The sequence below is a fragment of the Oncorhynchus kisutch genome, linkage group LG21, assembly GCF_002021735.2.
Source record: "Oncorhynchus kisutch isolate 150728-3 linkage group LG21, Okis_V2, whole genome shotgun sequence".
Taxonomy (NCBI): domain Eukaryota; kingdom Metazoa; phylum Chordata; class Actinopteri; order Salmoniformes; family Salmonidae; genus Oncorhynchus; species Oncorhynchus kisutch.
Genome location: NC_034194.2, coordinates 41,452,146 through 41,474,583, shown reverse-complemented (window position 1 = coordinate 41,474,583; position 22,438 = coordinate 41,452,146). Strand labels below are relative to the sequence as shown.

At 43.6% G+C, this 22,438-nt stretch overlaps 2 protein-coding genes across 6 annotated transcripts in view; one reads left to right on the top strand and one right to left on the bottom strand.

Annotated features, from left to right (window-relative positions):
• abcd4 (ATP-binding cassette, sub-family D (ALD), member 4) overlaps nucleotides 1-3,395 on the bottom strand; it is a 27,756-nt gene extending 24,361 nt beyond the window's left edge. For both annotated transcript variants that reach the window (XM_031800321.1, XM_031800322.1), the window contains exon 1: nucleotides 3,204-3,395. In XM_031800321.1, coding sequence (XP_031656181.1) covers nucleotides 3,204-3,316 — 113 coding nt within the window. In that variant the 5' untranslated portion in view covers nucleotides 3,317-3,395. The remainder of the gene's footprint in view (nucleotides 1-3,203) is intronic.
• The window catches only part of adgrg11 (adhesion G protein-coupled receptor G11), a 24,906-nt gene extending 2,468 nt beyond the window's left edge, over nucleotides 1-22,438 (top strand). For 2 of the 4 annotated variants that reach the window (XM_031800315.1, XM_031800316.1), the window contains 14 exons: nucleotides 1-39; nucleotides 323-397; nucleotides 4,310-4,466; nucleotides 5,322-5,478; nucleotides 9,161-9,295; nucleotides 9,567-9,677; nucleotides 10,149-10,188; nucleotides 10,472-10,572; nucleotides 13,167-13,288; nucleotides 15,002-15,270; nucleotides 15,544-15,634; nucleotides 17,770-17,902; nucleotides 20,115-20,265; nucleotides 20,433-22,438. In XM_031800315.1, coding sequence (XP_031656175.1) covers nucleotides 1-39; nucleotides 323-397; nucleotides 4,310-4,466; nucleotides 5,322-5,478; nucleotides 9,161-9,295; nucleotides 9,567-9,677; nucleotides 10,149-10,188; nucleotides 10,472-10,572; nucleotides 13,167-13,288; nucleotides 15,002-15,270; nucleotides 15,544-15,634; nucleotides 17,770-17,902; nucleotides 20,115-20,265; nucleotides 20,433-20,620 — 1,769 coding nt within the window. In that variant the 3' untranslated portion in view covers nucleotides 20,621-22,438. Of the gene's footprint in view, nucleotides 40-322; nucleotides 398-4,309; nucleotides 4,467-5,321; nucleotides 5,479-9,160; nucleotides 9,296-9,566; nucleotides 9,678-10,148; nucleotides 10,189-10,471; nucleotides 10,573-13,166; nucleotides 13,289-15,001; nucleotides 15,271-15,543; nucleotides 15,635-17,769; nucleotides 17,903-20,114; nucleotides 20,266-20,432 lie in introns of those variants that run through there. The other 2 variants (XM_031800317.1, XM_031800320.1) reach the window with 2 other exon arrangements.

The following is a 22,438-nucleotide window of genomic DNA, read 5'->3' as shown; positions in this document are numbered from 1 at the left end:
CTTACACTAAGAATTGGCCTTCCATCGAGTCTAAGACAAGTACGTTTTTATTTGATTTTCCATTGAGATCTTCCTGTCTATGTTCAGCATGTCCAGGTGTGCGTATAGAAAGAGAGCGGAATGCCTTTTCAATCCAAGCCGTGTTATAGTTCACTATACAACCGGCCATTTTTTTTAAAGGCTTTATCCCTGAAGTTCGCGGAGAACGCGTTCACTGTAAACCAACGCACGTGTTGGTTCAACAGTAATTTACCTTTAAAAATCTGTTAGCGTACCACGCTATAACGCGGCTTGCATTTAAACCCTTATTTTCCATCCACAGCCATCTGCAGTGTCTCCTGTTTCAGCACCTATGAACATTGCAGGACATACGTATATGATGAAGAGGTCTGCCAAAGTAAGAACCTGCTGTATGTCTTAACCTGCCGTGATTATGCAATTGTTGAGTAATTATGAGATGCAGGGCTCCCTTGGTCTCAATGAGACTCCCCGCTAAAATAAAGATAACAAAAATATACACTGAACATAAGATACAAACACAACATGTAAAGTGTTGGTCCCATGTTTCATGAGCTGAAATAAATTATCACAGAAATGTTCCATATGCACAAAAAAAACATTTGTCTCACTTGTAATGGACGCAAGCCTTGACTGGCCAGTGGAGTGTGTGGAGGAGCGGGGTGACCAGTAGCGGGGTGACCAGTAGCGGGGTAACCAGTAGCGGGGTGACCAGTAGCGGGGTAACCAGTAGCGGGGTGACCAGTAGCGGGGTGACCAGTAGCGGGGTAACCAGTAGCGGGGTGACCAGTAGCGGGGTAACCAGTAGCGGGGTGACCAGTAGCGGGGTAACCAGTAGCGGGGTGACCAGTAGCGGGGTGACCAGTAGCGGGGTGACCAGTAGCGGGGTGACCAGTAGCGGGGTGACCAGTAGCGGGGTGACCAGTAGCGGGGTAACCAGTAGCGGGGTGACCAGTAGCGGGGTAACCAGTAGCGGGGTAACCAGTAGCGGGGTGACCAGTAGCGGGGTGACCAGTAGCGGGGTGACCAGTAGCGGGGTAACCAGTAGCGGGGTGACCAGTAGCGGGGGTAACAGTAGCGGGGTGACCAGTAGCGGGGTAACCAGTAGCGGGGTAACCAGTAGCGGGGTAACCAGTAGCGGGGTGACCGTAGCGGGGTAACCAGTAGCGGGGTGACCAGGAGCGGGGTGACCAGTAGCGGGGTGACCAGGAGCGGGGTGACCAGGAGCGGGGTGACCAGTAGCGGGGTGACAGTAGCGGGTGACCAGTAGCGGGGTAACCAGTAGCGGGGTGACCAGTAGCGGGTGACCAGTAGCGGGGTGACCAGTAGCGGGGTGACCAGTAGCGGGGTGACCAGGAGCGGGGTGACCAGGAGCGGGGTGACCAGTAGCGGGGTGACCAGTAGCGGGGTGACCAGTAGCGGGGTGACCAGGAGCGGGGTGACCAGTAGCGGGGTGACCAGTAGCGGGGTGACCAGTAGCGGGGTGACCAGGAGCGGGGTGACCAGTAGCGGGGTGACCAGGAGCGGGGTGACCAGTAGCGGGGTGACCAGTAGTGGGGTGACCAGTAGCGGGGTGACCAGGAGCGATCCATTGGTAAAAGCAGTGAGGAAGCCAAGCCAAATTACAGCCTATGCTGTGGTAATTTCATTGTTTACTCTATAACCCCTTCGTTCATACGCCATCTTGATATCCAATAAGGCTGTGACAACAATAAAGACAGTCACACAGTGGTGGAATAAATTCAACTACACATACAATTGTTTCATTACTAAACCAGCAGCATACCACCCTGCATACCACTGCTGGCTTGCTTCTAAAGCTAAGCAGGGTTGGTCCTGGTCAGATGCTGCTGGAAGTGGTGTTGGAGGGCCAGTAGGAGGCACTCTTTCCTCTGGTCTAAAAAAATATATCCTAATACCCCAGACAGACACTGCCCTGTGTAGGGTGCTGTCTTTCAGATGGGACGTTAAACGGGTGTCCTGACTCTCTGAGGTCATTAAAGATCCTATAGCACTTATCGTAGGGGTGTTAACCCTGGTGTCCTGACTAAATTCCCAATCTGGCCCTCAAACCATCACAGTCACCACAGTTAATGTTTCTGACAGTTCACTAAACAACTACTGATTTAGAACCACAAAGACAACAGGAGCTATTCCAGCACTATTTCAACTCAACAAGGTTATTATTATTTTACTAGGCAGTTAAGAAGAATTCTTATTTTCTCCAAATATGGAGACAATACATTTAAGAGTTAATACACTGAAAACAAACTTAAAGATACCTAGGAACAGTGGGTTAACTGCCTGTTCAGGGGCAGAACGACCTTGTCAGCTCGGGGATTCGAACTTGCAACCTTCCGGTTACTAGTCCAACGCTCTAACCACTAGGCTACCCTGCTTAGTATAAAAGGAAGGAAACTGCTATTCATGTGTAAATACATGATTCTGACATGTACAAACTTGGGTGTATTTGGAAAGAAAACACCTGGGAGATGATGACCAGAAGTTAGATAGGAGTTACAGTGGCCATGTTCTGTTATAATCTCCACCCGGCACAGCCAGAAGAGGACTGGCCACCCCTCATAGCCTGGTTCCTCTCTAGGTTTCTTCTATAGGTTTTGGCCTTTCTAGGGAGTTTTTCCTAGCCACCATGCTTCTATACCTGCATTGCTTGCTGTTTGGGGTTTTAGGCTGGGTTTCTGTACAGCACTTTGAGATATCAGATGATGTACGAAGGGCTATATAAATAAATGTGATTTGATTTGACGTAGTTCAGAAAACACAAGATCAAGCACACACTTTTTTAAAAAAATATATTTGATTGACAAGCTATACGTGAATTATTGATGGCTAGAGCTGGAATAACATCAGACGGCTTCCACAACATTGTGAACAATATCAGAAAAATGGAATTGATAGACCTAACAACTAGAAATGGGCAGATGTTTTAGTAAGTGGTGGCAGGTGTGGTCACGAATGCTACAGCGGCAACAAGCTATTGTGGTGGTGTCGGGGACATACAGGGGAGATAGATGTGATGACTACAACGCATAAGCAGGCAACATCATATTTTTGATGCATAAAGATATAGTCACTGACTGAACATTCGATATTGCCATCAAGTCATACATCATCAATAGGCTAGATTTGTTCCTACCAACCTAACGATTCAATGATGTAATTACCTTGTAAGAAGTTTGCTGTTCGGTGAAAACGTGGTGTAAAATAAACCATGTTGACGCTCGGGGCTAGTGATCAATAACGGTAGGTCACAGGCAGACAAATAAGATATCGTCATGATGTGTGGAGTCCCAGCTTTCGGTGTGTATCAACGTATTCCATGTTTAGTTTAGCCATCTTGAAATGACGTCATCGGCTCGGCCTGTCCTTATCAATTCGTATGCCCATAAATGGTAGTAAGTCACACCAAATGATTTTAAAGCACCGATCGATTGCCAAGATACTTAGCTTTCTGCAGACACCCTGATTTTGCCGATAGGGGCTACCATTCTCAGAGCAGACTGAATTGAATAAAACAAATCAAATAGGAGACAATACATTTAAGAGTTAATACACTGAAAACAAACTTAAAGATACCAAAAAGCGATTTAGTGGCTAAATATCATGTGGCTGTCTGTGTGTGCTCCTGAAACAAAACATATTGACTCACCCTACTCCAATACCATCCTCTCTTTCATGTTGGCAAAACGGTCTATGGCTCTGTCATACAGTACACTTTTAGTTTTCGTTGTCTGCCTTGCTAAAATGCTTACTAGCCTGACTTCCTTGCATGGGGAACAATGAACCAGCTAAGTTGGCTAGCTAGTTCATTAACATGAATCTACTAGGCTACATATTGAACTTGCAATCATCTCAGGCTAGTGGCATAATATATTCATCTATGGTTAGATCAGAATCTCTGTCATAATCATTGGCCTGTAAAGAGAATGATGTCAAAACGACAAGTCCAAATCCCCATCCCCATCTCCATCTCCATCCATGGTTTAGGACAGGGACTATTTAACAAGATAGATACTGCAGAACATCAACACAAGCAGACCACAAACAGACCCGGTTTTCTTAAAAGGACGTTTTGCAAAAGAAGTGATTTGATTGGTCTGAAGCCAAATCCAAACCTAGAGGGGGTGTGTGTGTGTGTGTGTGTGTGTGTGTGGGGGGGGGGGGGGGGGGGGGGGGGGGGGGGGGGGTCAATTGTGTGTCAACTGATGAACCATTCAGACATATATACTAAAGAGAAATGCTGTGTTTGTTTTCTTACATATCTTCTTAGACTCCAAAAACCAAGATAAGTTCCTCATCAACATAACAGCACCAGGGAGCTTGTGTGTCAACTGTAATGAACCATTTAAAGACCCTGTGGGAAAGTTGCCTCCTCCAGCGATGTTTGACACTGGAAGTGGAGTTCACATCGATGGTGAAAAGGCTTCGTAAGAATTACTCAATCATATTTATTATTATTATTATTATGTCATTCATAGGGCCAGTTTCCTGGACAAAGATGACACCTAGTCCATGACTAGAAAACATGTTCAATGGAGATTATCCATTGAAAGTGGTTTCTAGGTCCAAGATTAGGTTTAATCGCTGGTCGGGAATCCACCCCTATAAAGTGTAATTTCTTTAGAGAACATCTAACAGTATCCAAACAAGCACTTGCTGTCACACTTCCCAGGCTTGGAAATGTACTTATTAGGGGGAAAACAATTAAAAATCCCCTCGCAAGAACAACTGCCCTGTGAACTAACACAAAGAAACATTGTAAATAACTGACGCTTCAATCACCTCTAGATTGAATTGCATGAAGTGCGTGTATCGCGGTGTCACTAAGTCTCTTGATAAACTAAAGCTCCTCCTCATGGATCTTCAAATCCCAGCCTGGAGGTCTGCTGGTTTTCTGTTCTAATATGTAGACTGTTTTTAAAGGGATCTTCAAATCCCAGCCTGGAGGTCTGCTGGTTTTCTGTTCTAATATGTAGACTGTTTTTAAAGGGATCTTCAAATCCCAGCCTGGAGGTCTGCTGGTTTTCTGTTCTAATATGTAGACTGTTTTTAAAGGGATCTTCAAATCCCAGCCTGGAGGTCTGGAGCCTGCTGGTTTTCTGTTCTACCTGATAAGTAATTGCACCCATCTGGTGTCCCAGGTCTAAAACATTCTCTGATTCAGATGGGAAGAATGAAAATCAGCAGTGGAACTGGCTTCAAGGACCAAATTTGAATATCCCTGCTATATTCTATAGATGTGTGACTGTCCTAATATGGACGCTGTACTCCTCTCCACACAGGAAGGCCATGAAAGATATCGCCTCTCTGGTCAATATGATGAATGAGTCCTCAGCTTCTGTGTCGATGGGCTCGGTCACTGGGGTCGTAGTGAAGCCCAAAGAGAAGACCGACATCAAGGAAGTCTCCTTTGGGTACTCTTCCAACTCCGGCATTAAGGTGGGTGGATTTCCTGTATTTCCGTATGAATGGATGGACAAAAAAATATAAAATGCTTTAATGTCCCATAGGCACATTTGTTTTGCAACATTAGGTATTAGTCACATTTTAAAAGTATATCTGAGACATTTGAGGTCTGACAGGTGTGGTCAACTAGGGTATGGTTGTAGGTGTATGGTTGTAGGTGTATGGTTGTAGGTGTATGGTTGTAGGTGTATGGTTGTAGCTGGGTATGGTTGTAGGTGTATGGTTGTAGGTGTATGGTTGTAGGTGTATGGCTGTAGGTGTATGGTTGTAGGTGTATGGCTGTAGATGTATGTTTGTAGGTGTATGGTTGTAGGTGTATGGTTGTAGCTGGGTATGGTTGTAGGTGTATGGTTGTAGGTGTATGGTTGTAGCTGGGTATGGTTGTAGCTGGGTATGGTTGTAGGTGTATGGTTGTAGCTGCGTATGGTTGTAGGTGTATGGTTGTAGGTGTATGGTTGTAGGTGTATGGTTGTAGGTGTATGGTTGTAGGTGGGTATGGTTGTAGGTGTATGGTTGTAGGTGGGTATGGTTGTAGGTGGGTATGGTTGTAGGTGTATGGTTGTAGGTGTATGGCTGTAGGTGTATGGTTGTAGGTGTATGGTTGTAGGTGTATGGTTGTAGGTGTATGGTTGTAGGTGGGTATGGTTGTAGGTGGGTATGGTTGTAGGTGTATGGTTGTAGGTGTATGGTTGTAGGTGGGTATGGTTGTAGGTGTATGGTTGTAGGTGGATATGGTTGTAGGTGTAAGGTTGTAGGTGTATGGTTGTAGGTGTATGGTTGTAGGTGTATGGTTGTAGGTGGGTATGGTTGTAGGTGGGTATGGTTGTAGGTGTATGGTTGTAGGTGTATGGCTGTAGGTGTGTGGTTGTAGGTGGGTATGGTTGTAGGTGGGTATGGTTGTAGGTGGGTATGGTTGTAGGTGTGTATGGTTGTAGGTGTGTATGGTTGTAGGTGTATGGTGGTAGGTGTATGGCTGTAGGTGTATGGCTGTAGGTGTATGGTTGTAGGTGTATGGTTGTAGGTGTATGGTTGTAGCTGGGTATGGTTGTAGGTGGGTATGGTTGTAGGTGGGTATGGTTGTAGGTGTATGGTTGTAGGTGTGTGGTTGTAGGTGGGTATGGTTGTAGGTGTGTATGGTTGTAGGTGTATGGTTGTAGGTGTATGGCTGTAGCTGGGTATGGTTGTAGGTGTATGGTTGTAGGTATGGCTGTAGGTGTATGGCTGTAGCTGGGTTTGGTTGTAGGTGTATGGTTGTTGCTGGGTATGGTTGTAGGTATATGGTTGTAGCTGGGTATGGTTGTAGGTGTATGGTTGTAGCTGGGTATGGTTGTAGGTGTATGGCTGTAGGTGTATGGCTGTAGCTGGGTATGGTTGTAGGTGTATGGTTGTAGCTGGGTATGGTTGTAGGTGTATGGTTGTAGGTGCATGGTTGTAGGTGTATGGTTGTAGGTGCATGGTTGTAGCTGGGTATGGTTGTAGGTGTATGGTTGTAGGTGTATGGTTGTAGCTGGGTATGGCTGTAGCTGGGTATGGTTGTAGGTGTATGGTTGTAGCTGGGTATGGTTGTAGGTGTATGGTTGTAGGTGTATGGTTGTAGCTGGGTATGGTTGGTGGTGTATGGTTGTAGCTGGGTATGGTTGTAGGTGTATGGTTGTAGCTGGGTATGGTTGTAGCTGGGTATGGTTGTAGGTGCATGGTTGTAGGTGCATGGTTGTAGGTGCATGGTTGTAGGTGTATGGTTGTAGGTGTATGGTTGTAGGTGTATGGTTGTAGCTGGGTATGGTTGTAGCTGGGTATGGCTGTAGCTGGGTATGGTTGTAGGTGTATGGTTGTAGCTGCATGGTTGTAGGTGTATGGTTGTAGCTGGGTATGGTTGTAGGTGCATGGTTGTAGGTGTATGGTTGTAGCTGGGTATGGCTGTAGCTGGGTATGGTTGTAGGTGTATGGTTGTAGCTGGGTATGGCTGGGTATGGTTGTAGCTGGGTATGGTTGTAGCTGGGTATGGTTGTAGCTGGGTATGGTTGTAGTTGTATGGCTGTAGCTGGGCATGGTTGTAGGTGTATGGTTGTAGGTGTATGGTTGTAGCTGGGTATGGTTGTAGGTGGGTATGGTTGTAGTTGTATGGCTGTAGCTGGGTATGGCTGGGTATGGTTGTAGCTGGGTATGGTTGTAGCTGGGTATGGTTGTAGGTGTATGGCTGTAGCTGGGTATGGCTGGGTATGGTTGTAGCTGGGTATGGTTGTAGCTGGGTATGGTTATAGCTGGGTATGGTTGTAGCTGGGTATGGCTATAGCTGGGTATGGTTGTAGCTGGGTATGGTTATAGCTGGGTATGGCTGGGTATGGTTGTAGCTGGGTATGGTTATAGCTGGGTATGGTTATAGCTGGGTATGGCTGGGTATGGTTGTAGCTGGGTATGGTTATAGCTGGGTATGGTTATAGCTGGGTATGGCTGGGTATGGTTGTAGCTGGGTATGGCTATAGCTGGGTATGGCTGTAGCTGGGTATGGCTGGGTATGGTTGTAGCTGGGTATGGCTGTAGCTGGGTATGGTTGTAGGTGTATGGCTGTAGGTGTATGGCTATAGCTGGGTATGGCTGTAGCTGGGTATGGTTGTAGGTGTATGGCTGTAGGTGTATGGTTGTAGCTGGGTATGGCTGTAGCTGGGTATGGCTGTAGGTGTATGGTTGTAGCTGGGTATGGCTGTAGGTGTATGGTTGTAGCTGGGTATGGTTGTAGCTGGGTATGGTTGTAGCTGGGTATGGCTGTAGGTGTATGGTTGTAGCTGGGTATGGCTGTAGGTGTATGGTTGTAGCTGGGTATGGCTGTAGGTGTATGGTTGTAGCTGGGTATGGCTGTAGGTGTATGGTTGTAGCTGGGTATGGCTGTAGGTGTATGGTTATAGCTGGGTATGGCTGTAGGTGTATGGTTGTAGCTGGGTATGGCTGTAGGTGTATGGTTATAGCTGGGTATGGCTGTAGGTGTATGGTTGTAGCTGGGTATGGTTGTAGCTGGGTATGGTTGTAGCTGGGTATGGCTGTAGGTGTATGGTTGTAGCTGGGTATGGCTGTAGGTGTATGGTTATAGCTGGGTATGGTTGTAGCTGGGTATGGTTATAGCTGGGTATGGTTGTAGGTGTATGGTTGTAGCTGGGTATGGCTGGGTATGGTTGTAGCTGGGTATGGTTGTAGGTGTATGGTTGTAGCTGGGTATGGTTGTAGCTGGGTATGGCTGTAGCTGGGTATGGCTGTAGTATCAGTATTACATAGTATTAAGCCCAAACATAGTGAGGTCCACAGGAGGTTGGTGGCACCTTAATTGGGGATAGCTGGAGCAGAATCAGGTGTATGGTATCAAATCCATTAAATCCATGATTTCCATGTGGTTGATGCCATTCCATTTGCTCCTTCCCAGTCATTGTTTTATGAGCCGTTCTCCGCTCAACAACCTCTTGTGGTCCAGATAAACTAACATGTGTCGAAGGGTTGCAAAAATATTGAAACTTTCCCCAAATGAGTTGGTCTTCCAGAAAGCCCGGTTGGAAATCTGGAATCCTCCAAGCTATTGATTTCTGGAAAATCTAGACATTTTGGTAATGTTAGCAGATTTGTACAATCCTCTGTGTGTCTGACTTTGTTCTCGTTTGTTGTTGTTCAGATTGTTGAAGATCGGGAGTCTCTGGGTGGCTTCTCTAGGTCTGTATCAGTCACAAAGGAAGCATTTGAAAAGGCCTACAACTTAAACAACGGCAGTGCATTTGCCGGTGTTTTCCGATTCCCCAACATGTCCAAGGTATGTCTAAGACCAATGGTCCTTTCACTGAATTAAAAAAATCAAACGACAGTTGGTATGGTGCCACTAGGGTCGCAGAATTCTGGTCCCAATTTTCCCAGAAATCCTGGATTCCGTATTCCCTACATACTCCGTCCACTTTCCTGGAGTTTTCCAACTGGTATTTCTTGGAAAACCAGAGCATTTTGAGAAGGTTATTGGAATTTCAAATACTAGGGGTTGCTATGGTTGTCATGGTTGTCATGGTTATCATGCGCTCTCTTTCTTCCAGGATGTAAACAACAGCACAGTTCTGTATAACGAAGTGGTAGCGATCGAGATGGGCTGTTTCATTGACAATTTAACCGACAAGATAAATCTTAATTTTCTAAACGTCCATAAGGTAAATGATGATGCGCTTTACTAATGCATGTTAATAAGGTACAAGTATGTGGGATGTAATGTATACATTGGCCCCTAAGAAGGAAAAGTAGCTTTGAAAATGTCCCATAGATGTACTGTAGGCTGAGGAACTGGGTATATGGCTGTAGCTGGGTCAGCTACACAGACTGATCAAAAGGTTTAGTTCATACCTCTTGGTGTAGTAGCTGAGGGGTTGGACTGACAGTCTTGACAGAATCACCAAGTACATTTATATGTTGCAGGAATTTGAACCTGGTGAAATGGCACTGCCACAATAAACAGAATACACAGGCAATATAAGACAAAGACTTCACACAGGAACCTGGGTTGAATCCGAGTTGGGCTAAACCCCCCCCCCCCAAATTTGCTGCATTTAGTGTGAAACACATCTTCTAAATACTCAACGAGTACATCAGCTCAACCCATAATCCACCACTTTGTTTTCCACTAGGGGGAAGCCATTCCATCGTGCCAGTCATGGAACGGTGAAGGTATTTATCAGCCATTACCTTTCCTAACTGATTTGCATACTATAAAAGGTAAGGTTTGGAATGGCATACTTCCATTAAGTAAGCATAGCGAGTAGCTAGTAGACTGTAGTAAGCACTATGCAAGGGCACATCTTAGTATGCTTAAAAAAGACCAGGAAATCACACTTACTGCATTTGTTGAATAAATGGATTACAGGACGACGCCACTGTTCAGGAAGAATACAGGTACTCAGGCAGTGTTCAGGTGTGTGGTATCCGATTCTCACCCTTTTCCCCTTCATAGGGAGTCAACCCAACTGGACAGACTATGGCTGTTTGACCATTGTGATAGGGGACAACATAACCTGCAGGTGTACACACCTGACTTTCTTTGCTGTGCTAATGGTAAGGTTCCCTCGTTCTCTTATAGGGTGGCAAAATTCAGGTAACGTTCCCAAAATTCCCAGGTTTTCTACAAATCCCGGTTGGTAATTCCCTCCTTATCTTTAAACTGGGATTTCTGGAAAACCTTGGAATTTTGGGAAAGTTACCAGAATTTTCCAACCCAGTTCTTTTACCATGTACTGTATTGTTGGGAAGGCCATAAATCAGCATTTCACTGTTAGTCTGTATTGTTGGGAAGGCCATAAATCAGCATTTCACTGTTAGTCTGTATTGTTGGGAAGGCCATAAATCAGCATTTCACTGTTAGTCTGTATTGTTGGAAGGCCATAAATCAGCATTTCACTGTTAGTCTGTATTGTTGGGAAGGCCGTAAATCAGCATTTCACTGTTAGTCTGTATTGTTGGAAGGGCCGTAAATCAGCATTTCACTGTTAGTCTGTATTGTTGGAAGGCCATAAATCAGCATTTCACTGTTAGCCTGTATTGTTGGGAAGGCCGTAAATCAGCATTTCACTGTTAGTCTGTATTGTTGGAAGGGCCGTAAATCAGCATTTCACTGTTAGTCTGTATTGTTGGTAGGGCCGTAAATCAGCATTTCACTGTTAGTCTGTATTGTTGGGAAGGCCGTAAATCAGCATTTCACTGTTAGTCTGTATTGTTGGAAGGCCGTAAATCAGCATTTCACTGTTAGTCTGTATTGTTGGGAAGGCCGTAAATCAGCATTTCACTGTTAGTCTGTATTGTTGGGAAGGCCATAAATCAGCATTTCACTGTTAGTCTGTATTGTTGGGAAGGCCATAAATCAGCATTTCACTGTTAGTCTGTATTGTTGGGAAGGCCATAAATCAGCATTTCACTGTTAGTCTGTATTGTTGGGAAGGCCATAAATCAGCATTTCACTGTTAGTCTGTATTGTTGGGAAGGCCATAAATCAGCATTTCACTGTTAGTCTGTATTGTTGGGAAGGCCATAAATCAGCATTTCACTGTTAGTCTGTATTGTTGGGAAGGCCATAAATCAGCATTTCACTGTTAGCCTGTATTGTTGGGAAGGCCATAAATCAGCATTTCACTGTTAGTCTGTATTGTTGGGAAGGCCATAAATCAGCATTTCACTGTTAGTCTGTATTGTTGGGAAGGCCATAAATCAGCATTTCACTGTTAGTCTGTATTGTTGGAAGGGCCGTAAATCAGCATTTCACTGTTAGTCTGTATTGTTGGGAAGGCCATAAATCAGCATTTCACTGTTAGTCTGTATTGTTGGGAAGGCCATAAATCAGCATTTCACTGTTAGCCTGTATTGTTGGGAAGGCCATAAATCAGCATTTCACTGTTAGTCTGTATTGTTGGAAGGGCCATAAATCAGCATTTCACTGTTAGTCTGTATTGTTGGGAAGGCCATAAATCAGCATTTCACTGTTAGTCTGTATTGTTGGAAGGGCCATAAATCAGCATTTCACTGTTAGTCTGTATTGTTGGAAGGGCCATAAATCAGCATTTCACTGTTAGTCTGTTTGTTGGGAAGGCCATAAATCAGCATTTCACTGTTAGTCTGTATTGTTGGGAAGGCCATAAATCAGCATTTCACTGTTAGTCTGTATTGTTGGGAAGGCCATAAATCAGCATTTCACTGTTAGTCTGTATTGTTGGGAAGGCCATAAATCAGCATTTCACTGTTAGTCTGTATTGTTGGGAAGGCCATAAATCAGCATTTCACTGTTAGTCTGTATTGTTGGGAAGGCCATAAATCAGCATTTCACTGTTAGTCTGTATTGTTGGGAAGGCCATAAATCAGCATTTCACTGTTAGTCTGTATTGTTGGGAAGGCCATAAATCAGCATTTCACTGTTAGTCTGTATTGTTGGGAAGGCCATAAATCAGCATTTCACTGTTAGCCTGTATTGTTGGGAAGGCCATAAATCAGCATTTCACTGTTAGTCTGTATTGTTGGAAGGGCCATAAATCAGCATTTCACTGTTAGTCTGTATTGTTGGGAAGGCCATAAATCAGCATTTCACTGTTAGTCTGTATTGTTGGAAGGGCCATAAATCAGCATTTCACTGTTAGTCTGTATTGTTGGAAGGGCCATAAATCAGCATTTCACTGTTAGTCTGTTTGTTGGGAAGGCCATAAATCAGCATTTCACTGTTAGTCTGTATTGTTGGGAAGGCCATAAATCAGCATTTCACTGTTAGTCTGTATTGTTGGGAAGGCCATAAATCAGCATTTCACTGTTAGTCTGTATTGTTGGGAAGGCCATAAATCAGCATTTCACTGTTAGTCTGTATTGTTGGGAAGGCCATAAATCAGCATTTCACTGTTAGTCTGTATTGTTGGGAAGGCCATAAATCAGCATTTCACTGTTAGTCTGTATTGTTGGGAAGGCCATAAATCAGCATTTCACTGTTAGTCTACACCTCTTGTTTACCAAGCATGTGATAAATAACTGGATTGGATTTGATTTAATAATGTTGCATATGCTCCAGATTGTTGCTTATTTCATTTAAATTCTAAGCAGATCTATTTGAAATAGTAAAACACTAAAGATTTCTAATACATGAATCTGTTCATCACTAACCTGTGCTTTTTTTTCAGTCCCCTCCGAACCAGACTCTCTCAGACGGTGATATGAACTCTCTCACCTACATTACCTATGTGGGGTGTGGCGTGTCCATGTTCTTCCTGGGCGTGGTTCTCTTCATGCACTTCCTGATAAAGTAGGTAGCTCCAATCACTGTCATTATGGCACTGGTCACTACTTCCTGATAAAGTAGGTAGCTCCGCCCACTGTCATTATGGCACTGGTCACTACTTCCTACTAAGGTTGGTAGCTCCGCCCACTGTCATTATGGCACTGGTCACTACTTCCTGCTAAGGTTGGTAGCTCTGCCCACTGTCATTATGGCACTGGTCACTACTTCCTGCTAAGGTTGGTAGCTCTGCCCACTGTCATTATGGCACTGGTCACTACTTCCTGCTAAGGTTGGTAGCTCCGCCCACTGCCATTATGGCACTGGTCACTACTTCCTGCTAAGGTAGGTAGCTCCACCCACTGTCATTATGGCACTGGTCACTACTTCCTGCTAAGGTAGGTAGCTCCGCCCATTGCCATTATGGCACTGGTCACTACTTCCTGCTAAGGTAGGTAGCTCCGCCCACTGCCATTATGGCACTGGTCACTACTTCCTGCTAAGGTAGGTAGCTCCGCCCATTGCCATTATGGTACTGGTCACTACTTCCTGCTAAGGTAGGTAGTTCCGCCCACTGCCATTATGGCACTGGTCACTACTTCCTGCTAAGGTAGGTAGCTCCGCCCATTGCCATTATGGCACTGGTCACTACTTCCTGCTAAGGTAGGTAGTTCCGCCCACTGTCATTATGGCACTGGTCACTACTTCCTGCTAAGGTAGGTAGCTCCGCCCACTGTCATTATGGCACTGTTCACTACTTCCTGCTAAGGTAGGTAGCTCTGCCCACTGTCATTATGGCACTGGTCACTACTTCCTGCTAAGGTAGGTAGTTCCGCCCACTGTCATTATGGCACTGGTCACTACTTCCTGCTAAGGTAGGTAGCTCCACCCACTGTCATTACGGCACTGGTCACTACTTCCTGCTAAGGTAGGTAGCTCCGCCCATTGCCATTATGGCACTGGTCACTACTTCCTGCTAAGGTAGGTAGCTCCGCCTACTGCCATTATGGCACTGGTCACTACTTCCTGCTAAGGTAGGTAGCTCCGCCCACTGTCATTATGGCCCTGGTCACTACTTCCTGCTAAGGTAGGTAGCTCTGCCCACTGTCATTATGGCACTGGTCACTACTTCCTGCTAAGGTAGGTAGTTCCGCACCCTGTCATTATGGCACTGGTCACTACTTCCTGCTAAGGTAGGTAGCTCCACCCACTGTCATTACGGCACTGGTCACTACTTCCTGCTAAGGTAGGTAGCTCCGCCCATTGCCATTATGGCACTGGTCACTACTTCCTGCTAAGGTAGGTAGCTCCGCCCACTGCCATTATGGCACTGGTCACTACTTCCTGCTAAGGTAGGTAGCTCCGCCCACTGTCATTATGGCACTGGTCAACAAAGCTGTATCTGAAAACATACTAGCTGTCAAATCCTTGCTTTCCTCTGTCCTTGTTTCCTCAATTATTTATCAAAGCGGATTGGAGGAGGAGGTCTGAGAGAGTGTGGATATTAAACAAAGCCCATGGCCAGCCCATCTCCACACGTAGCAATGGCCTCCATTGACCTGAAAACTTAACCACACTGCTAACTTTGAACATAACCTTAAATTAAGACCCAAAAATATTATTTTTGTTTTCATACAATGTTTTATGAAATAGTCAATTACGACTCAGGCCACCTAGTGGGTGTTCCTTGACCTACTAACCCATTGAACTTTGACCTCTAACCTGTATGTGACCTTCCAGGAAGGCGAAGTCAAGCAACACCACCCAGATCCTGATCCAGCTATTTCTGTCCATGTTCATGCTCAACATCACCTTCCTGACCAACGGGTGGGTGGCCAGTCTGCAGAGCCCACTGGGCTGCCAGGTGATGGCTGCGGCCATGCATTACTCTATGCTGGCCACCTTCACCTGGTTCGCCGTGGAGGCCTTTCACCTCTGTCAGCAGCTCTACAAGTCAGGCTCCCTCCCCATACCGCGCTACATCATGAAAGTGTGCATCGCCGGGTGGGGTGAGTGATACCGATACTCAGGTTGCGATAGCTACTGTAGGTTTTGAACGAGATAAAGTTAGGGTTGTACTCTAGGTAGGGCCGGTTTCGGGATGTTAGGTATTATGATGTAGGGATAGTGTAGTGACTTTGGGGGAGGGAGGGAGGGGGGGGGGGGGGGGTGCTCTGGATGGATTTACTGAGTCAATTGAGAGTCTGTATTTTTTTGTTGACAAATGGTCAAGGAATTGAATAACCTACTTACCCTTTTGTTTGTTTGATCCTCTGCCTTAGTGCTGCCCGGCACGGTAGTGATCATCCTCATCAGTCTGGGTAAATACGGAAAACAGATCATCTACACTGACGGAGGGAAGGAGGTGTACATGTGGGTCTCACTTATGTAATACTTGATTAACATTCGTCTTTTCAGAGGAAAATAACTTGTAGAGTCTCAGACTCAATCCAGGCTTAACCCTGTGCTTATAATTGCACTGTGAAGGTCCTGGATCCTAGACATAATAAACATCAGCCACACTACATATACCCTAACTCTGTAGCAACTACACTACATATACCCTAACTCTATAGCAACTACACTACATATACCCTAACTCTATAGCAACTACACTACATATACCCTAACTCTGTAGCAACTACACTACATATACCCTAACTCTCTAGCAACTACACTACATATACCCTAACTCTGTAGCAACTACACTACATATACCCTAACTCTATAGCAACTACACTACATATACCCTAACTCTGTAGCAACTACACTACATATACCCTAACTCTATAGCAACTACACTACATATACCCTAACTCTGTAGCAACTACACTACATATACCCTAACTCTATAGCAACTACACTACATATACCCTAACTCTATAGCAACTACACTATATATACCCTAACTCTATAGCAACTACACTATATATACCCTAACTCTGTAGCAACTACACTACATATACCCTAACTCTATAGCAACTACACTACATATACCCTAACTCTATAGCAACTACACTACATATACCCTAACTCTATAGCAACTACACTACATATACCCTAACTCTATACCAACTACACTACATATACCCTAACTCTATAGCAACTACACTACATATACCCTAACTCTGTAGCAACTACACTACATATACCCTAACTCTATAGCAACTACACTACATATACCCTAAACCTATAGCAACTACACTACATATACCCTAACTCTATAGCAACTACACTATATATACACTAACTCTATAGCAACTACACTATATATACACTAACTCTATAGCAACTACACTATATATACCCTAACTCTATAGCAACTACACCACACATACCAGAACTCTATAGCAACTACACTACATATACCCTAACTCTGTAGCACCTACACTACATATACCCTAACTCTATAGCAACTACACCAAATATACCAGAACTCTATAGCAACTACACTACATATACCCTAACTCTATAGCAACTATACTACATATACCCTAACTCTATAGCAACTACACTACATATACCCTAACTCTATAGCAACTACACTACATATACCAGAACTCTATAGCAACTGCACTACATATACCCTAACTCTATAGCAACTACACTACATATACCATAACTCTGTAGCAACTACACTACATATACCCTAACTCTGTAGCAACTACACTATATATACCCTAACTCTATAGCAACTACACTACATATACCCTAACTCTGTAGCAACTACACTACATATACCCTAACTCTGTAGCAACTACACTACATATACCCTAACTCTATAGCAACTACACTACATATACCCTAACTCTATACCAACTACACTACATATACCCTAACCCTATAGCAACTACACTACATATACCCTAACCCTATAGCAACTACACTACATATACCCTAACTCTATAGCAACTACACTACATTTACCCTAACTCTATAGCAACTACACTATATATACCCTAACTTTATAGCAACTACACTACATATACCCTAACTCTATAGCAACTACACTATATATACCCTAACCCTATAGCAACTGCACTACATATACCCTAACTTTATAGCAACTGCACTACATATACCCTAACTCTATAGCAACTACACTACATATACCCTAACTCTATAGCAACTACACCACATATACCCTAACTCTATAGCAACTACACCACATATACCAGAACTCTATACCAACTACACTACATATACCCTAACTCTATAGCAACTACACCACATATACCAAAACTCTATACCAACTACACTACATATACCCTAACTCTATAGCAACTACACTACATATACCCTAACTCTATAGCAACTACACTACATATACCCTAACTCTATAGCAACTACACTACATATACCCTAACTCTATAGCAACTACACTACATATACCCTAACTCTATAGCAACTACACTACATATACCCTAACTCTATAGCAACTACACTATATATACCCTAACTCTATAGCAACTACACTACATAGTGATGTAACTCTCCTCCATCTCTAGGTGCTGGATCTTGGACATTGACGTGCACTACATAGTGAACATTGGCTACTACGCGCTGGTCTTCCTCTTCACTTTCACCACCTTCATCGTGGTTCTGAGCTGGCTGGTTCACCTTAAGAGCACCAAGAACAAGGTTGTTATAGTTACCAACGTAAAGACATTAACATCCCATGTTAACATCCCTTTGCATAAAGGCGGAAGAATTCTAAACCTAAGGGACTGGCGATCGAGCAAAAAAACGATTGAGAAATATATGGTAGCAACACAGAAAGTTTACCATTAATAAATATACCGTCGGCCATCTAGCTGACGCTGTAAGTGCCTTAATCATGTGTGTAGACATTTTCTGTATGGATGTCTCCAACCTAGGTAGAGGACCATGAAAAAGAGGAAAATAAACAGAGTGAATTTCAGCTAACTTCTCAGGAAACACATAACTGTTTTACTGTCATTCTATTCATGGAAAAGTTTTTATATATACAGTGGGGCAAAAAAGTATTTAGTCAGCCACCAATTGTGCAAGTTCTCCCACTTAAAAAAGATGAGAGGCCTGTAATTTTCATCATAGGTACACTTCAACTATGACAGACAAAATGTGGGGGAAAAATCCAGAAAATCATATTGTAGGATTTTTAATGAATTTATTTGCAAATGATGGTGGAAAATAAGTATATATATATATATATATATATACACAGTATATCTACAGCCACTTTATTAATTGATTTCCTGCCTGCTGTTATATTATCAGCGCTCTTCCTGTAGCATCGTTAGCTATCTTAGCAACGGCGATATGTCCACAATAATTTGTCATTTAAAAAAAACAAATGTGGCATGTGAATACAATGTTGTCCTGAGTAATCACAAATGCATCAGCAGACGATACTTCTAAACTCAGCAACAAAAGAAACGTCCTCTTACTGTCAACTGCTTTTATTTTCAGCAAACTTAAAATGTGTAAATATTTGTATGAACATAACAACATTCAACAACTGAGACATAAACTGAACAAGTTCCACAGACACGTGACTAACAGAGATGGAATAATGTGTCCCTGAACAAAGGGGGGTGTCAAAATCAAAAGTAACAGTCAGTATCTGGTGTGGCCACCAGCTGCATTAAGTTCTGCAGTGCATCTCCTCCTCATGGATGGCACCAGATTTGCCAGTTCTTGCTGTGAGATGTTACCCCACTCTTCCACCAAGGCACCTGCAAGTTCCTGGACATTTCTGGGGGGAATGGCCCTAGCCCTCACCCTCCGATCCAACAGGTCCCAGACGTGCTCGAGGGATTGAGATCCGGGCTCTTCGCTGGCCATGGCAGAACACTGACATTCCTGTCTTGCAGGAAATCACGCACAGAATGAGCAGTATGGCTTGTGGCATTGTCATGCTGGAGGGTCATGTCAAGATGAGGGAGGAGGATGTCTTCCCTGTAACACACAGCATTGAGATTTCCTGCTGTGATGTACTGCCCCAGACCATGACAGACCCTCCACCTCCAAATCGATCCCACTCCAGAGTGCAGGCCTCGGTGTACAGGCCTGACCCCTGCGACTTGTCAGTGAAGAGCACTTTTTGCGAGTCCTGTCAGGTCCAGCGACGGTGGGTTTGTGCTCACAGGCAAAGTTGTTGCTGGTGATGTCTGGTGAGGACCTGCCTTACAACAGGCCTACAAGTCATCAGTCCAGCCTCTCTGTCTGAGCACTGATGGAGGGATTGTGCATTCCTGGTGTAACTCGGGCAGTTGTTGTTGACATGTACCGATCCTGTGCAGGTGTTGTTACACGTGGTCTGCCACTGCGAGGACGATCAGCTGTCCGTCCTGTCTCACTGTAGTGCTGTCTTAGGCGTCTCACAGTACGGACATTGCAATTTATTGCCCTGGCCACATCTGCAGTCCTCATGCCTCCTTTCAGCGTGCCTAAGGCACGTTCACGCAGATGAGCAGGGACCCTGGGCATCTCTTTTGGTGTTTTACAGAGTCAGTAGAAAGGCCTCTTTAGTGTCCTAAGTTTTCATAACTGTGACCTTCATTGCCTACCGTCTGTAAGCTGTTAGTGTCTTAACGACCGTTCCACAGGTGCATGTTCATTAATTGTTTATGGTTCATTGAACCAGCATGGAAAACAGTGTTTAAACCCTTTACAATGACGATCTGTGAAGTTATTTGGATTTTTATGAATTCTCTTTGAAAGACAGTGTTTAGTTCTATTTGATGTCAACAGACAGAGTAAACCCCAGCTAAAACAGCTGACAAATTGTTCAATTTTTTGGTTTAAGGACTCTATGACATCAGGTTCTATATCTATAGTCAGTAACCTTGTGATCCTAACCCTGGACCAGGCCCAGCAGCAGGGGACAGGCTCCAAGGACATAGTGACTGTGATGGGGCTGTGCTGTCTGCTGGGAATCACCTGGAGTTTTGCCTTCTTCGCCAACGGGGTCCTCAAGGTTCCTTCCTTCTACATCTTCACCATCCTCAACTCGTTCCAAGGTAGGTTAATAAGACAGATGTGAGATCAACTAATATTACAACGTATAAACTGATGAAAAAAGAAGGTATGCTTGAGATATATGGATTGTAATATCATTCATCTTTTACACATGGACACGCGCACTATTGGTATGAGTAGTAACCAGTCTCCCACCGTCTCTCACTAGGTTTCTTTCTGTTCCTCTACTACTACAACACCAGTAGAGTAATTGGGGAGACCACCAAGGACAACAGTACCAGTAGCAAAAGCTCCACAATGTCCGTCACAGTCACCACCTTGGAGAACCCTTACTTTGACCTAGGCCAACACCACCCTGGAGAACCCTTACCAATCAAAACTAATCCCCAATCATAGACAGTGGAGGCTGGTGAGAGGAGGACGGATCATAATAATGTCCAGAATGGAGAAAATATGTGTTTTGATACCATAAAAAAAAAGATATATATATATTTGTTCCAGCTGTAAATATGAGCCCGTACTCTGATGTAAAGTACCACCAGCTACTACTGGCAGTGACACTGGAAGTCCGAGAGAAATTATACTCTTAACAGAATTATAGTTCTCAGAGTAAAACAATCTCTGAGCGTATGGACATTTTGTAGGTTTTAACTTGTATTGTAGAAGAAAACCAAGGTGACTGTACCCCACATGTCCTGGTAAATCCATAGATTTTTACTGACTTTTCCCCCCAGAATTTGGTAAATATTTATATATTTTAAAAAATTTGTTTTAAAAAGAGATGAATCTGAATTTTTTTGCTTTCTTAAAATCTAAATAAATCTGTGAACTATGATTATTACAATGGAGCTTAAATCAAATTAAATGTATGCGTTTGCATTTAGTATGTGTGTGTCATATGTACAGTTGAATTTAATTTAACATTATTTATTCAACTTAATAATGAACAGCATCAGAAAAAAACACTAAAGTTGTCACATTGATATAGCTTTATTCTCGTGTGTGTGTGTGTGTGTGTGTGTGTATATATATATATATATATCATACTAAAAATAAACACAAGTAAAAAATAAAATAAAATCCAACAAAGAAACTGTACAAAAACATTTAAATTACAGAAGTCTACTGTCCAAAAAAGGCACTAAATTCTGAAATGGGCAAAATAGTAATTCAGAAGATAACTATTGGAGCTAGATTGATACAACACCATTCAGTCTTATTTTGAAAGAGCTATAATGAAGGTTTTATTTACTGGGGACAGGAGACCTGGAGGGAAGTGTAGCCTTTACCCTGCCCTTCAGGGGCAGACTGGGAAAAGAAATCAGCCCTGGCATTTCTAACACACTGGCCCATTTTTTTTTTTTTTCATTGAAGCACCCACAGTGGCGTATTTTTTGTTGTTGTTGCCTGATGCCTCCCATTATGAGCCAAATAACAATCATTCTCCGCAATGACCCCCAATTTAGTCAGGCCCACTGGGCTAAAGATGGACCAACTTATCTGGCATTGGCCTGAATTGGTTCGAAACACCCAGTCGATCACATAAAGTAGTAATTTGGTTTTTACCTGAATACTGCTAGAACGTTCTAGCATACAGGACCTGTACCACAGCACCCCTTCAGGTCAGGAGGCGCTACTACAGGAAAGTACATAACAGGACAATTCACCTGCAATAGAGGGGGGCTATGCTTTCACACAATACACTATCTTGTCATCTCAAATCACACACATGGAAACTGTTCTTCATGAGATGGGGATAACGAACAATGGAATAATAAAAACATTTTTTTTTTGGGGGGGGGGGAGAAATCAAAAGAAAAATCAAGAAACGATTTCACAATAAAAGCACAATGTTCATTTCCAAACATATCATCCTTGTCTTAGTGTTACACTGTAAGAACATAAAAACTAAATATAAAATACACGTGCAATTTTCTCTTTACCCTCTTTTCTTCAAGGACAACAAACCCTGCGCAGAGTTAGGGCTCGAGTCTAGCAGAGCTTCAACTCAAGGAGCAGCAGAATTCAATATATATATATATATGTGAAAAGCGTATTTAATCTGACTGGTTTAATATATATATAAAACACCAGTCAGATTAAGTACGCTTTTCACACTATAGGGCCCGAACCAAACTGTGCTGGCTTAGATATTTGCCTTTAACATGGTCCTTTTCCAGCACGGTTCCAAACTATGGTGGATGCCAAACCTGG